Source organism: Urocampus carinirostris, chromosome 1 (assembly GCF_059441175.1).
Source record: "Urocampus carinirostris isolate Australia breed hairy pipefish chromosome 1, RoL_Ucar_1.0, whole genome shotgun sequence".
Lineage (NCBI taxonomy): Eukaryota > Metazoa > Chordata > Actinopteri > Syngnathiformes > Syngnathidae > Urocampus > Urocampus carinirostris.
This window is the reverse complement of record NC_142349.1, coordinates 4,936,661-4,951,069: the sequence shown is the minus strand read 5'-3', so window position 1 is coordinate 4,951,069 and position 14,409 is coordinate 4,936,661. Positions and strand designations below refer to the sequence as shown.

The following is a 14,409-nucleotide window of genomic DNA, read 5'->3' as shown; positions in this document are numbered from 1 at the left end:
AAGGACCATTCTATTAGACTACTGTACCAAATGGCTTTGGGGCACCTTTTAAATATGTTAGATCGAGGTGAAACTTCACAGGAAGTATTTTCTCTTGGTTTCACACCAAATTCAGGCCTTTGTTGACGAAAAACCAAAAGCTTCGAACTGAGGATCACCCTAGTCTTTGTAGTTTGTATTATTTTATAGCACTCATTTTTTCTTGCACCACACAATGCAGCCACATCTATTGGTCAAATAAAACACATGGTCACTTTAAAATAACATTGACTGTTTAAAGTCGATTTTAGATTTGTAGATATGACTGCATGGCTTCTCCAGATACAATTTTATCCAGGTGGATGTGTAGCAGAATAGTTTATAAAACAAAGAGGGCTGAGCTCTTTAGGAATGCACACACTATAAATACGTCAATAAAACATTATACATTATGATTCATTTCTACACAATCCAAGTCAAGACAGCTTTTCTTTGATGAAGTATAATTATTACAGTAGCAGTGTCCAGATTACATTTTCATAAAGGAAAAAATCTTTTTATAAGTGTGTTCCCACCGTTTTTATATGTTTTAAGAATTCAACATTTAAATGAATTAAATTTAACCATACCCCCAAGCTCGGTGGCCTTGGGGGTATGGCGCCCGCCCCAAGACTGGGGCGGTTATGGTTCATACCTAAGACCTAAACATTGGTACCCGTTGCCTCCCTGCTAGGCGTTCAGCATTAGGGGTTGGAATTGGGGGGTTTGGTCACCTAATGACTCTCAACACCTCAGTTGGGTTGAGCGAGGGGGCTGGGAATCCCCTCCTCTGAATCAATTTCCCAAAAAGAGTCAGAAATGACTCTAGCCACCTCCCACTAGGGGGATATGGCTGTGGTATATATATATATATATATATATATATATATATATATATATATAAAAGGCCCGGTCACACAGCCTTTCGCGTCTGTACCGCAGGTAAAATTTAGCGATTTTTTTTTTTTTTTTGCCCGTGGTTGCCCGCGGTGGAAAATGTGCAAAATTGGCCGGCGACTGTTCCGCGTCCTTACCGCGGGTAACCGCGGCGGCATCGCTGTGCTGCCCGCGGTTACCCCTGGTCTAAATTTTTGAGCAGCGCAAAACTTTTTCGCGCGGCCAACCGCGTGTGAATTTCTTACCGCGTGTAAAGCACGGCTGTATCGCGTCTGGATCGCGATCTCAAAGCGTCCAACAGCGTCTGCTTCACGGGCAGAAATTTCTGGCCGTGATTCAGCCCCGATACGCCCGTGAAAGGCTGTGTGACCGGGCCCTAATCACCTGAAATACATAGTTATTCTTATGTTTTCATTTAATGGCAGAACAATATTTAGAAATTGAAAAAAAGATCAACCCTCTTCATTCCAAGACTTTTGAGAGTGCAGACACCATTTCTGTTGAAAACAGCCAATGACTCATTTTCTGCGTCCATGCAGCCGGTCCATTCAGCGGTCTGGGTGAGGTCATCCACAGGGAGAGTGTTCCTATGCACACTTTTGCCAAGTACCTCTTTTCTGCACTACTTCCTCATGACGCTGACCTGGCATATAAGGTGGCTCTTCGGGCCATGAGGTTAGACTTTTTCATTCTTTTTGTTTTTTCTCGTTTTTACCCCCTTACAATTAAATGCTGATGTTAGCTTTTTAAAATAAGCCTGGGTTTCAGTGTGTTCTCTTAATTTTTATAGGATTCAAATTAGGAAAATAAGCTATAAAATTATTAAAATTTACATTTCTGTACATAATGAGTGTGTTATTTAAGCTTTGTTTCTTACTGCATTCTGACAAGTTCTGCGCCATGTTTTTTTCGTGCTTCTGTAAGACTTATATTAACTATATGTTTATAATAATGCAAGAGTTACTGTGGCATCAGTTTGGTAAAAGTGAAGCATTTATTCCAGGCGTCTCAAACTCATTTACCTCGGGGCCACATGGTAGCAAAAACATTCTTACCCAGGCCTGATGAGAAAATCAATGGCATACAAAATGATAGAGGGACGTAAGGTTTTATTATAAAACATTTTTTTTTTTTCCTCAATGTTTTTTACATCACTAAGATTTAATCTTGTGTAATGTTTATCAACTGTACATTTGTTTTAAAAAAATAAGAGAAAAAAATAAAAGTGAATTCATTTTCACTAGAGATCGGATACAGTTGTAACACGTTTTGCTTTCACCATCTCCATTTGATATAATTGTGTGCTAGTCCTCTTAGATTTGTATACATGGTGCCTTAATTTGTCTTTTACAAGTAGAGATCAATGTTTGAGAGCTAAGTAGCCCCCAAAAGTCTGTGACAGTCTCTCAAACATAGAGCTTCACAGTGTTACAACCGTACCCAGTACCGGCTATGGTTGTCACACTGCTAGTGGACAGTTGTAACAGTGAGTCTTATTATCACAAATAAGCTTCAGGTAGTCCAGTATTTGAAGAACTCTTTATTTAATAGAAATACATGACAAAGAAGATCGTGGAATAAAACAAAGTACTCGTGTCATACCATTCGTTTTTTATGGACAGCATTGCTAATCTGACAAGCAATTGTTTCAAATGTATAAGCCAGTGCCTGGGGTCCAGCTTTTGTTGGCAAAATGCTTGCAATCCATACACTGTATTCACTTATATTTTATGTCTTTATCCTTGCATTTGTCCATATAAACTATACATGTGTTGCCATTTTTTGATGTGTTAAAACTGTCCCTGTCAGCCCTCGTTAAACTAACATTTTTCTCCGTGTAGCTGTTGGCTAGCTTGAGAAAAAAAAAACAGAAGCAAGACTGTGGACCATACACTATGTACCAGAAATGTGTCAATCTTTATCGTATTTGACATCAAATAAAAAACTGAGAAAGAAAAAGTTTGAAATGGTATCTGAAAATGGTTTTGTTTTTTTTACAATAAAATTGAGATTGTCAAACGTCTTGTGTGAGGTCAAAATGGAGAGGGGAATATCCTGTATCAGTGGCACCAATAATACGCTTCCAATGGGTCCAACTTTGACAAGTGTCCCCGTGTTACAACTGTGGCCGGTTTCCCACTGTTAATTTAAATCAGGCCAACTCATGCAGACTGGTAAGTGATTTTTGGCCCGCGAGCCATGTGATTGACACAGGTGCTCTAATTTGTTCTATACCTGAATATGCCAACTCTCCGACAGTAATTTTTAGTAATCGACATTATAACTTTTATGATGTTATTTATATAATTGAGCATCGGGTTATTACATTATTTTCTCTGTAATCCTGTAAAATGTTATGAAATTAGATTGTGCTTTCCGTCTTCTAGGTTGCCGGTTCTGGAGTCGTCTGCAGGCTCTGGGGATATCGGTCACCCTCATCACAGCATTTCCATCGTTTCAAGTAGATATCCACGTTGGTTCACTCTTGGCCACTTGGAGTCACAGCAGTGTGAGCTGGCTTCCACGATGCTAACTGCTGCTAAAGGTATCGCCCAAGTGCTAACCTAAACCAGCGACCAATCCAAACCTTCACCCTGCCTTTCCTTGTTGTCTCTAGGGGACATGTTGAAATTGCGGACGGTTCTTGAAGCCATCCAGAAAAACATCCACTCATCATCATTAATCTTTAAACTGGCTCAGGATGCCTTCAAAATTGCTACACCTGCAGATAGCCCGCCTGACGTAACTCTGCTCAACGTGGCCTTGGAGCTCGGACTTCAGGTAGCGTACAGGCCCTTGTTTGCACATGTGCGCCCCATGTGCACATCACATGCACGTGTCAGTGAGTTTGAGGACATATATGCAATTCTCAAACAGGAGTTGCTTTAGACACATAGTGCTGAACTGAACCTAGGTCGTATTTTCCTAGGCTTAATGTGCAAGCCATGTTTTATGCCTGACAACAAATGTGAGCTTTTTTTTCTGATATTTGATCTTGTTCTCATGAGAGGTATCTGAATTAAACTTCCTTTTCCTTGGATGATAAAGAGTATGAAATCCAATCTCACGTGGCGAGTTTTGACATCAATAATAAAGTACTTTAATTTCAGCACTACAAGCCGCATCCAATACATTTTGAAGGAAAAAACATTTTGTACATACATATGCCGCATCTGACTATTAGCCCTGTGTTAATTCGGGTGCTTGAAATCCTTGAAAATTCTCGAGTTTTATTCATGTGTTTTTAAGGGTTGAAAAATTCTTGAATATCGGGTGAAGTGCTTGTAAATTCTTAAAATTGTTGCAATATTTCTCAACAAATATGCTTAAATTTATGCCGACGCTACTCTCTGGTGGTTTTACTTTGCCATTGCATTTCTTCTTCACTCGTGATTAACAGCAGCTGGCATTAGTTTGTATGCCATTGTCCTATGAAGTGTCACTGTGTCTATAAGTCTCACCCAAGAGGACAGTTAAGCCTAAACAGGGCACTATGACATGTGTATAAGTGCAAGGATAACCATGTTTTCCGCCTTACAGGTGGCACCAAAAAGCAATCATTTTTTTCAAAAGCTGAACATGCGCCTTCTTTTAATACGGTGTGCCTAATATATTGATCAATATTGAGTTGCAACAGGTCTTGCAACTACGGTAAGCAGCCGTCAATTAGTCTTTCCCCCGTAAAAGTAGTAGTGTACTGTGTGTGTGCTTGGATATACAGCATATACCGGCTTTTCATTTCCTAACGAATATGCCAATCATCATTTGAATCAGTCACTATTGTCTAAAGTTATTCAGAGGTAAAGCAGGCGGGTCCTTTTTTTAGCATTTACAGGCTCGTATAGGCCAAAGAGGGGTAAAATAAAGCCTGCAATCAGCCAAAAAAGATGTGAATCACAACTTAGGTTGGTCTACGGCCTACCTAGAGAAAATATTTTACTAGTCCGTTCATTTTCAAACGGGAATTATGGGGCTAAACGGGAAGCTATAGCAACCAGCAACATCCATTGATGCAGAGATGCTTTTTGGCTGATTTAAATAAAAAATGTCAGCATTATCGCGTGTTTTGGAGTATGTTAATATTTCACACGTTTGGATTCACTACACTCACGGATGTAAGGGGATCATTGTTATCAAATGTAATGGATGCAAGACGACGTCTTTGGTGAGCTACCCCAGCTTTATATTTTCAGGTATCTTGTTTCATACTGATTGTGATAAGTATATTTTTGAATGATCAGCATATTCTAAATCCCAAGAGTTTAAGCAAGCCTATGATATGCGGCATGACATATATCAGAGACTGCTACCATCCTCCAGTTACCGTGTTCGTACATCTGAGACACGTACTTGCTTCTCAACAAACCGTCGGGCCGCTGGAAGGTTAAGGGGTTAATAAAGTATGACTGACCTATCGGACTGTTTTTTTTTTCTTTTTAACGTTCCTATTGTAGCACCTTATAGTGCGGTGCGCCTTATTTATTGAAAATATTGTACAAAGATTATATTTGGGGGTTGCGCCTTATAATCCAGTGCGCCTTATAGTGCAGAAAATATGGTACGTACCAATAATGGACATTTCTAATGGGCCTTTTTAAAAAAAAAATAATAATTAGCGCTTCCAAGTGGTAAATTGTAATGGAAAGAACTCCCTGAAACTGAAAATGTAAGCTACATCTTACTGTAATTTTTAACCAACACCTATATGAGGAGAACTATGTCTCAAAAACCAATATATTCACGATTTACTCGATATAAAAATCATGTGTCCTGATAAATGCACATGCAAGAATAAAAATCGCATTTATAAATCACAGATATACAGTATTTGTGGCTCTGCAAATTATCTTCTTATTTTATGTTGTTTATTGGCACTAGTGGCTTGTGCTTTCCTCAACATCAGCTGTCTCACTCGAAACTTTCGTTCCTGGTAACTGGTAAAAAAAATTCTATATTAGTTGCATCTTGGCATAAGCCACAGGGTTGAAATTGTGTGACAATAGTTGTGGCTTATAGGCTTATATTTGTTATTTAATATTTTTACAATTGTTATTATTTTTGAAAAAAAAAAAAAACAAGATCAGATATGTCTGATATTACGTTGTCGGCAATGATGGGGAAACATAGATGTCTAAAATTTCAAAACTGCACTGTTGAACTTGTTAGTTGAATAACTATCTTCTCCATTTATTTTACAGGTGATGAGGATGACTCTATCCACTCTCAATTGGAGAAGGAGAGAAATGGTCCGCTGGCTGGTCACGTGTGCCACTGAAGTCGGTATGTTGAAGCTTGATGACCCTCAGAGTGGAAGGCCACAATATGCAAAGTCTTTTTTTCATTGAACTAATCACCCAAATTGGCGGACAGTAACAAGCGGCTCTGGAGTATAATCGTTTGCCTTTTTCTGCTACGACTACCCTAAAAACCTTATGAAAGGCTAGGCAAAGAAAATTCAAAGACAAATGGCGCATTTTGGTCACTTTGAGTCTCATTTGTTAGTATTCTTCCTAGTGTTTTGTAGCACTAGTTTAAGGTTGTACTAGACAACACAGCAACCTTAAAAAGTTCAGGCAGTCCCTTTAAAACTTGAAATGCAAGTTTTTTTGAAAAACATTTGACAGATTTTTTTTTAAGAAATAGAATTAATACACAATATTTTAAAACACACTCACATAGGAACACTGTGTACAAGCATGGCGCTTTTCAATCTACATATACATTGTCATTTTATTTTCACCATTTTTGTTGGGTGGTAATTCAAAGGATAACTGATGTAGGGAAAACTCACAGTGGGGTACACAACATGCTGATTTCCACTTTGAAAATGTTTTTTGTGTTAAACAGATTCAAATTATAGCATTGAGCAATCTCAAAGCTGTGTTTTTAAGGATTGATACATTCTTAAATTTTAGGTGTTTGTAAATGCTTGAAATTGTCATGTTTCTGAAGATGTCTGCTTAAAACACTGTTCTCTGGTTGCTTCCCTTTGTCATTGCCTTTCCTCTTCTTCTTTGTGATTAACGGCAGTTGGCATGAGTTTATATGACATTGTCCTGTAAGTTGTCACCGTCCCCTACAGGTCGTATCCAAGAGGACAGAGGTGCATGCTACACCAAAACGGGGAACAATGAAATGTGTATTAGTGCAAGGATTACGTATCAATTATGGACATGTAGTATGGGCCATGCAAAAAAGATAGGGTAGTGTTTCTTAGTGGTAAATTGTAATGGTAAGAACTTCCTGCAACTGAAAATGTAAGCTAAATACTCATCTTATTTTTACCAAACCTATATGTACACAGATTTGTCTCAAAAACAATCATACTTGCGAAAATCCAAAAAAGCATGTCTTGATAAATGCACACACACAATAGTAAACATCACAAATGCAGCTATATTTGTGGCTCCTCAAAATACATGAGTCACACCACAGTTCTTCCTATAATTGTACAGGAGAAATTGGAATGTCGGCTTTGAAAGTCTTTAAAAAGTGCTTAAATTTGGCCGTGAAAAAGTTGTGCAAAACCAGTTGATAAGCAGTTGAATGTATACAACACTTCCCTCTTTGGATGGGACCACATTCTAGCATTGTATATGCATAGGAGCTGCATTCAGAAACAAAGTGGCCGACTGGCTGAGTGTGTGACAATGACTTAACGCAAATGTTCTGGGGCTCAATGGTGTGGCCTGCAGGGTGTAGTTTGCCCACCCCTAGGTTAGTCCCTCTGCCCTTGAAAAAAATAAAAGCTATTTGTCTCTATTGCTTTCAGGACTTCGTGCACTTGTGAGCATTTTGCAGAGCTGGTACACTCTCTTCACCCCCACCGAGGCCACCAGCATCGTAGCAGCAACTGTCATGTCCCACAACACCATCCTGCGCCTCAGCCTGGATTACCCTCAACGGGAGGAGCTAGCCAGCTGCGCCAGAAGGTTGGCGGTGCAATGCGCCATGAAAGACCCTCAGAACTGCGCCCTTTCGGCCCTGACCCTGTGTGAGAAGGACCACATCGCCTTTGAGACAGCCTACCAGATCGTGATTGACGCGGCGTCCAGCGGGATGACCTACTCGCAGCTTTTCACCATTGCCCGTTACATGGAGCACAGAGGCTACCCTCTGCGCTCCTTCAAGCTGGCCTCCTTGGCCATGACTCACTTAAACCTGGCCTACAACCAGGACACGCACCCTGCCATCAACGATGTCCTGTGGGCCTGCGCGCTCAGTCACTCCCTCGGGAAAAACGAGCTGGCCGCCATCATCCCCCTGGTGGTGAAGAGTGTGCACTGCGCCACCGTGCTCTCCGACATCTTGCGGCGGTGCACCATGACGGCACCGGGCCTGGCCGGTATTCCCGGCAGGAGGAACTCTGGGAAGCTGATGTCGACGGACAAGGCGCCCCTGCGCCAACTCCTGGACGCCACCATCTCGGCCTACATAAACACTACGCACTCTCGGCTGACGCACATCAGTCCCCGCCATTACGGGGAGTTCATAGAGTTCCTCAGCAAAGCACGAGAAACGTTCCTCTTGGCGCAGGACGGCCACATTCAGTTTGCCCAGTTCATAGACAACCTCAAACAAATCTACAAGGGAAAGAAAAAACTAATGATGCTGGTCAGGGAACGATTTGGTTGACCCAAGTTATTCTGAGGCATCATGTTTAGCAGGAAATAGTTTGTCTTGATTATTTTTATTTTATATGATTTTGGAACTCCTTTTTACTTTTTAACTTGAGCCGTTTATTGATTTGCGTTTCTTCCAAAATGTGAGTTTTGTTTGTTGAATGTGAACTAGGAAGTGTTCGCGATGCATCGCTCTACTCCGCTCTAACCCGCTCTAACTTGAGAAAGGCAAATAGCTTGATAAATCAAAGACAGCAAAACGTGGCTTCTTTTCCCACTCTCAACAATTGTTGAAGTACACATAAAGGTATTCCCAAACTGTTTTTTTTTAAATTGAGGCTCAGAACTTGCAGTGCTCCTCCCCACAATTAGGGCTGCTATGAATTTACTGGGGAGCCAGGGGGGTGCCAGCCCGCAAAATCTTGGGAACCATTGCTGTAGACTAGAGCTATGACGTAACTGAAAGAAAACAACGCTAGCAAAATGGCAAATACTATCAACACAACATGTGAGGTGACCTCCATACTGCTCGTTTCTGCTTTGTGGTCAGCAATTGTGGCTTTTCGTTTCTGTTCATCTCCATGTTTGTTGCGGTTGGTATAATTTTTTCCGGCTAGCTCCCGTTTAGTGTAGGGGCTGCCAAAAGCGTTTTTGTTTTGTCTGCTACCGGTTTGCGCTCATTGGCTGCCCACCGTGTGTTGTTTGCCTGGCTAGCCTGGCGTTGGCCATTGTTGGTTTTCATTGTTGGTACCTGGTTATCCTGTCTGCTCACCGCGTATTCTTTTGATTGGCTTGCCTAATGTTTTGTTTTTCGTTTAACCAGCCTCGCGTTATTTCTCCTAGGATGCGACTGCCGTTTGTTGATCAGTCTCGGTTAGCTTCCTGTTGATTGCTCTCTGTTTCTTTTGCCAATTAGCCTCTTCTTTCTAATCACCCTTTGTTTTACTATTACTGCATTCACCTCTTTCTCAAAGCCAACATATTCACCACACAAACTACCAAAACTCTGCTTTAAACACTCATAACCACTTCGAATAATTACAACGTACAACAATATGGCGACTGGCTTTCAAGGATGCTGGCATTCCTTCGATGGCATCACAGCTCAGGTTGGCAAAGACAAGACATGCTGTCTTTAAAATGAATTATGTCAGAAAATAATTGGAATATACCAATGAAATATTGATTTAATGCAAAATCTATCTACTATTTCCTCACATTTTTCATGTTTAAGAATTTGGGAATACCTTTAAAAAGAAAAGTCATACGATTGTTAAAAGCAGAACTAGCTTTCCTTTTTACCTGGCATGTGAAACAAAATACCAAAAGACACATTTCTTTGAGACTGAAGCAGCAGGGAAGAAGTTGGGTTGAAAAAAATATAAAAGAAAAAAAAATGAACCCAATTAGGATGGAAATGTACTCTGTGTTACTTTCATTCAGGCAGTATATTATCCATCAGCTTTAACGTCCCTGATTTTCCTTCAGGGAGTCTTTGGGTGAAAGTGAGTAACAACAAAACTTCCAAAGACTTGACCAAAAGTTGTGCAAGAGTAGTGCAAATCTTCAGTTCACTGATTGCAAGATAATCCACAAAGATAATCCACAAGGTCTCTTAATACAATTTGAAGTTCATTTTGGAGTAGTTATGGAATTGAAAATGTTAGAACTGGTTATTATTTAAAACATGCTCTTCCCAAATTTGATAAGATTGAACCTTGTCAGGATCAGCAGTTATTCAGTCTCCTTGTAGTTCTAAATCTATTATACTATTAAGGCAGACCTGGGAACTCCGGTCCTTGAGGGCCGCACGTCCTGCATTATTTTGGAGGTTTCTCCTCTTCAACTCTGGAATTACAAATTAACTGCTTGTAAACGATCCTGGTGATTAGAATCGCCTGTATTGGAGCAGAGAAACTTTAAAAATGCAGAACATGCGGCTTTCAAAGACCGGAATGACCAGGTCTATATTAAGATCTCTTGTGGAAACTTTTGACAACTAAACTTCTTCTTTGAACCGAATAAATGTAGTTGGGGACATTTCTCCAAACCTGCAGGCCAACAACGCAAGTCAAAATGGCCCAGATTTTCTATAAAACCCAAAAAAACGGAAACCAAGCATTAACATTGTTGTGTATTCCATAAATGCGATGTACTACTCAAACATTTTGGTCTGATACACTCAATGCCACATTGTAAATATTGATATAAAATTTGAGCTGATGTTATTGGCATTATGGGAACTATTCTTTCTGCAAGTGGAAACATACATGTTACTGGTTGGACAAGCACTTCACACAAATACCTCTTCTGTACGTTCCTGCCACTTTCAACATTGAGTTATATATTTATTGATCTCCGCTAATGTTCGCCCGGAGGATTAAAACTGATTTTTTTTGTGTGTGTTATTAAAACATTCCGTCAGAGTTGATCTTCCATATCACCAGATTCACAGATTTTTGTTGATTGAACCAAGAATGAAAAAGAAAACAAGAGGCTAAACCTAGTTCTCAGGGACATCATTTAGTTAAACAAAACGAAAAAAAAAAGGTAGCATTAAGCATTTAAAAGATTGTAAATATTAAGGTGTCAATTCAGAAATTGTAAAGTTATAACTATTTATGATAACTATTTGTGTTTGTTATTTTTTTCTTTTGTTTTGAGGGGAGTGTACTTGAACTGTTTTTAGATGTGGAGGGGATTTGGCATTGTTTTGTTTGAGCAAAGGCTTCTCAGGGGCTCCTGTGTAACATTAGTTCCCCCATATTTTACTTTGTTTTTTTTCTCTTAATGATTTGCAAAGAAAAGCCGTTAAAAGCTGTAAATTGAAAATAATCAGCACAGACACGTACCTAAACCTGACTATGCAGAATCACTTTGACGGGCTTCTAAAGATGGTCCCTAAGTGTGCAAAACAAGACACAGTGGACTGAACCACTATTAAAGAAGGGGGGAGGTAAAGAAAGTTAAAAAAGTTCCAGCCTGGACAATGCAAGTCAGCTGACTTGCCTTTGAGAGCTGAACATTGAAACTGGGAAAATGCCTTTGTGACCTATCAATGTTATGAGTATTTTTGGTTTTCCTTTTTTGTTCGTTTGATTCAATCAGGACTCTAAAGCCTCTAGTGTCTTCTCAAGGTGGCACTACTATAAAAGAACGTCACAAAAGCAACGTTGAACAAATGGGATGTTATGGCCTTTTGGGTTTTATTCCATTCCCTTAAAATTGTCTTGCAAACAAGTCTTTTGGCTGGGTGATGCCGCAAAAAAAATGTTACCGTATTTTCCGGATTATAAGGTGCTCTTAAAAACCGCATTTTAGTCCGGAAAATATGGTCCAATTTCAATCTTTGGGAAAAAAAAATTCTGGGGCTAAAACACATTTTTAATGTGAATCATTGTTCGCATGCATGCTCTGTGCCATACATGCTTCTCTGCAAAAGGCCTGACCTCTTGTACTTACTGCAAGTTTCTCTTCAATATTTGTTCACTCGATGCAATCCTCTTAGGTCTACTTGAACTGGCCGTTGAGCTCCGAACTCAAACATAAAACCATCTCCCGGCCCCATTTTGTCACGCGGGGCGCTGTCCCTAAAGCCATGTGTTTGCCTTGTTGTGTTTAACTTGAATTAGCATTGGCGATAGCGATGCTGTGCAGCATCATTTCGAAAGTTGTGCATGAAAAAAAATATATCCCCTAAACAAATACATGACTGCGCCAGTTGCTTGAACAGGAAGCTTCAGTAAGCTTGCCTTCACGTGATTTATCTTGTCATGCCGACATTGTCGCGATTTCCTCCTCCACTTTTGTCTGTTTACACTTGCTGGAGGAAGAGAAGCTTCTTTTTTTCCACATCCATTCTTTTTGTCTTTCCTTTTGTTGGCAAGAAATATTTGCTGGTAGCGTTCACTAGTTCACATTACCTTTTTCCTTTAGTTTTTTTTTTGGGGGGGGGGATTATTTTTTAATTTAAGGGAATCTTGAAAGTGTTTGTTGCCTTTTTGTGCTACTGATTATAATAAAGGTATTTCCAGTATTTGTTGCCACAGAAGTATGATAGTTTAACTTCAACACGTTTTTTATTTGTATTTTGTGTGTGTGTGAATTATTGATCTACTGTCTATAAAGCGAGAGTTTATTACTATTTATGTATCGCTACTACCATTTTATAATGATTTGTGTTGGACTCTCAGTGCTTTTCTATGAATAAAGTGTTAAACACGTTGCAATGGCATTTTGTTGTATTTTTACTTCAAGACTAGTCATGATTATTTGTATAGCCATTAATCACTAAGGGTCTCAAAGGGCTGCACAGACCACAAATTATTGCAAACCATAGACTATTCTTACACCATCCCCTGATCTAAAACCTACATGAGGGCAAGGAAAAATTCAAAAACCTCAACATGAGGAAAATGAAGAAACCTTGAGAAGGGACCGCACATGAGGTCATCCCCCTTCCAGGATAACCAGCCTGCAATGGGTGTTGCAATAACAAATAATACACAGATTTTGTCAACATGAAACATAGGTTATTCATTTTCTATAGAATAGAAGTGTGTTTTCAGCCTAGATTTAAACAGTTCCACTGAGGTTGCAGATCGAATCTCAGGGGGAATAGCATTCTACAGGACTGGGGCCCGAATGGAGAACGCTCTCGAACCTGCGGATCTCTACTTGGCTCTGCTCTGGACCGGAACATATCACCTTTTAAAAAAAAAACGGATACGACACTGTTATCTCAGGCGCTGCTCCCCTTATTAATGATTAAAATTTCCCTTATTAAGCGATATAACGCCTTATAAACACAATGCGGCACCAATTTACTCTCAGCAAGATAAACTGAAGAATAAAAACGTATGATTTGTGATTTTATTTACCAAACAAACAACACAATTACTTCAACAAATGTCTTAGTCTTTTCCCTACTTGCAGTTAAATTTTGAAATGATCAACAAAGGTATAAAATACTGTGAAAATGTATGATACAGTTTGAATCGTTTCTTGTACATGATTCAATTGTTTGTTTGTTTGTACATGATTCAAATTGAATCGTTTCTCCGGCGCCGTCACGAATGGCAGCCACTCCAGCAGCTCCCGTGTTATTTTCGATTGTTCTCAGTTATTTTCGATTGTTCTCAGCTTAGGGATGCTGCTGGAAAAGTGAATTTCCCTTCGGGGATGAATAAAGTATCTATCTATCTATCTATCTATCTATCTATCTATCTAATCACAATTGTCATTATTGTCACTGATAAAAACTAAGATAAAAACTACAATGAGATTAGACATGAGGCACTTCAGGATAAAAAAAGTAACATAGACCGGAAAAAGAAAAATGAATTCAGAATGCCAGTTTAATGTCTTTCACGTTTGTTACTGTTGTTTGTGTTAACGCATGGACATGACACGACTGAGAGGGTAGGCGACAGATGCAGACGTTTAATGCTTTGAAGTTTTGTGCTTTGAAGTCCGTCTGTGTGTGCATGCGAACGGTGTGAGTTATGACCAACAGTAGCTCTTTTGTGAATGTTTATACCTGTCAGGCACCAGAAACGGAGACAGAACCCAATTGCGTTCGTTTCTTAGTTTTATTGGGAAGGAGATTAAAGGCTGGCAGCCACGAACTAGTGATCGTTGGTTGTGGGGAGCAGGTCGCTCGGGACGTGGAAGTGGCACTTCTGTGGTGAGCGATAGAGGTGTCGAAGACGGGAAAACAGGTCGGGTTGTCGGGGCGCAGGAGCAGAGACGTGGTCAAACAGAAACAGGTAGAAGCCGGGAAACGTACAAGAGCCAAAAAACGGAGTCAGGGTCGGACGGCTTGCCTTAGCGGGAGCTGAGGGTTCGCAACAATCGGACGCCGGTAACAGGG

General features: G+C 39.9%; 1 protein-coding gene across 2 annotated transcripts in view; it reads left to right on the top strand.

Moving 5' to 3' along the window:
- Positions 1 to 12,761, top strand: part of zswim5 (zinc finger, SWIM-type containing 5) — a 57,221-nt gene extending 44,460 nt beyond the window's left edge. For both annotated transcript variants that reach the window (XM_088346672.1, XM_088346600.1), the window contains exons 12-16: positions 1,455 to 1,590; positions 3,303 to 3,460; positions 3,533 to 3,696; positions 6,114 to 6,195; positions 7,688 to 12,761. In XM_088346672.1, coding sequence (XP_088202798.1) covers positions 1,455 to 1,590; positions 3,303 to 3,460; positions 3,533 to 3,696; positions 6,114 to 6,195; positions 7,688 to 8,550 — 1,403 coding nt within the window. In that variant the 3' untranslated portion in view covers positions 8,551 to 12,761. The remainder of the gene's footprint in view (positions 1 to 1,454; positions 1,591 to 3,302; positions 3,461 to 3,532; positions 3,697 to 6,113; positions 6,196 to 7,687) is intronic.
- Positions 12,762 to 14,409: the final 1,648 nt, after the last annotated feature.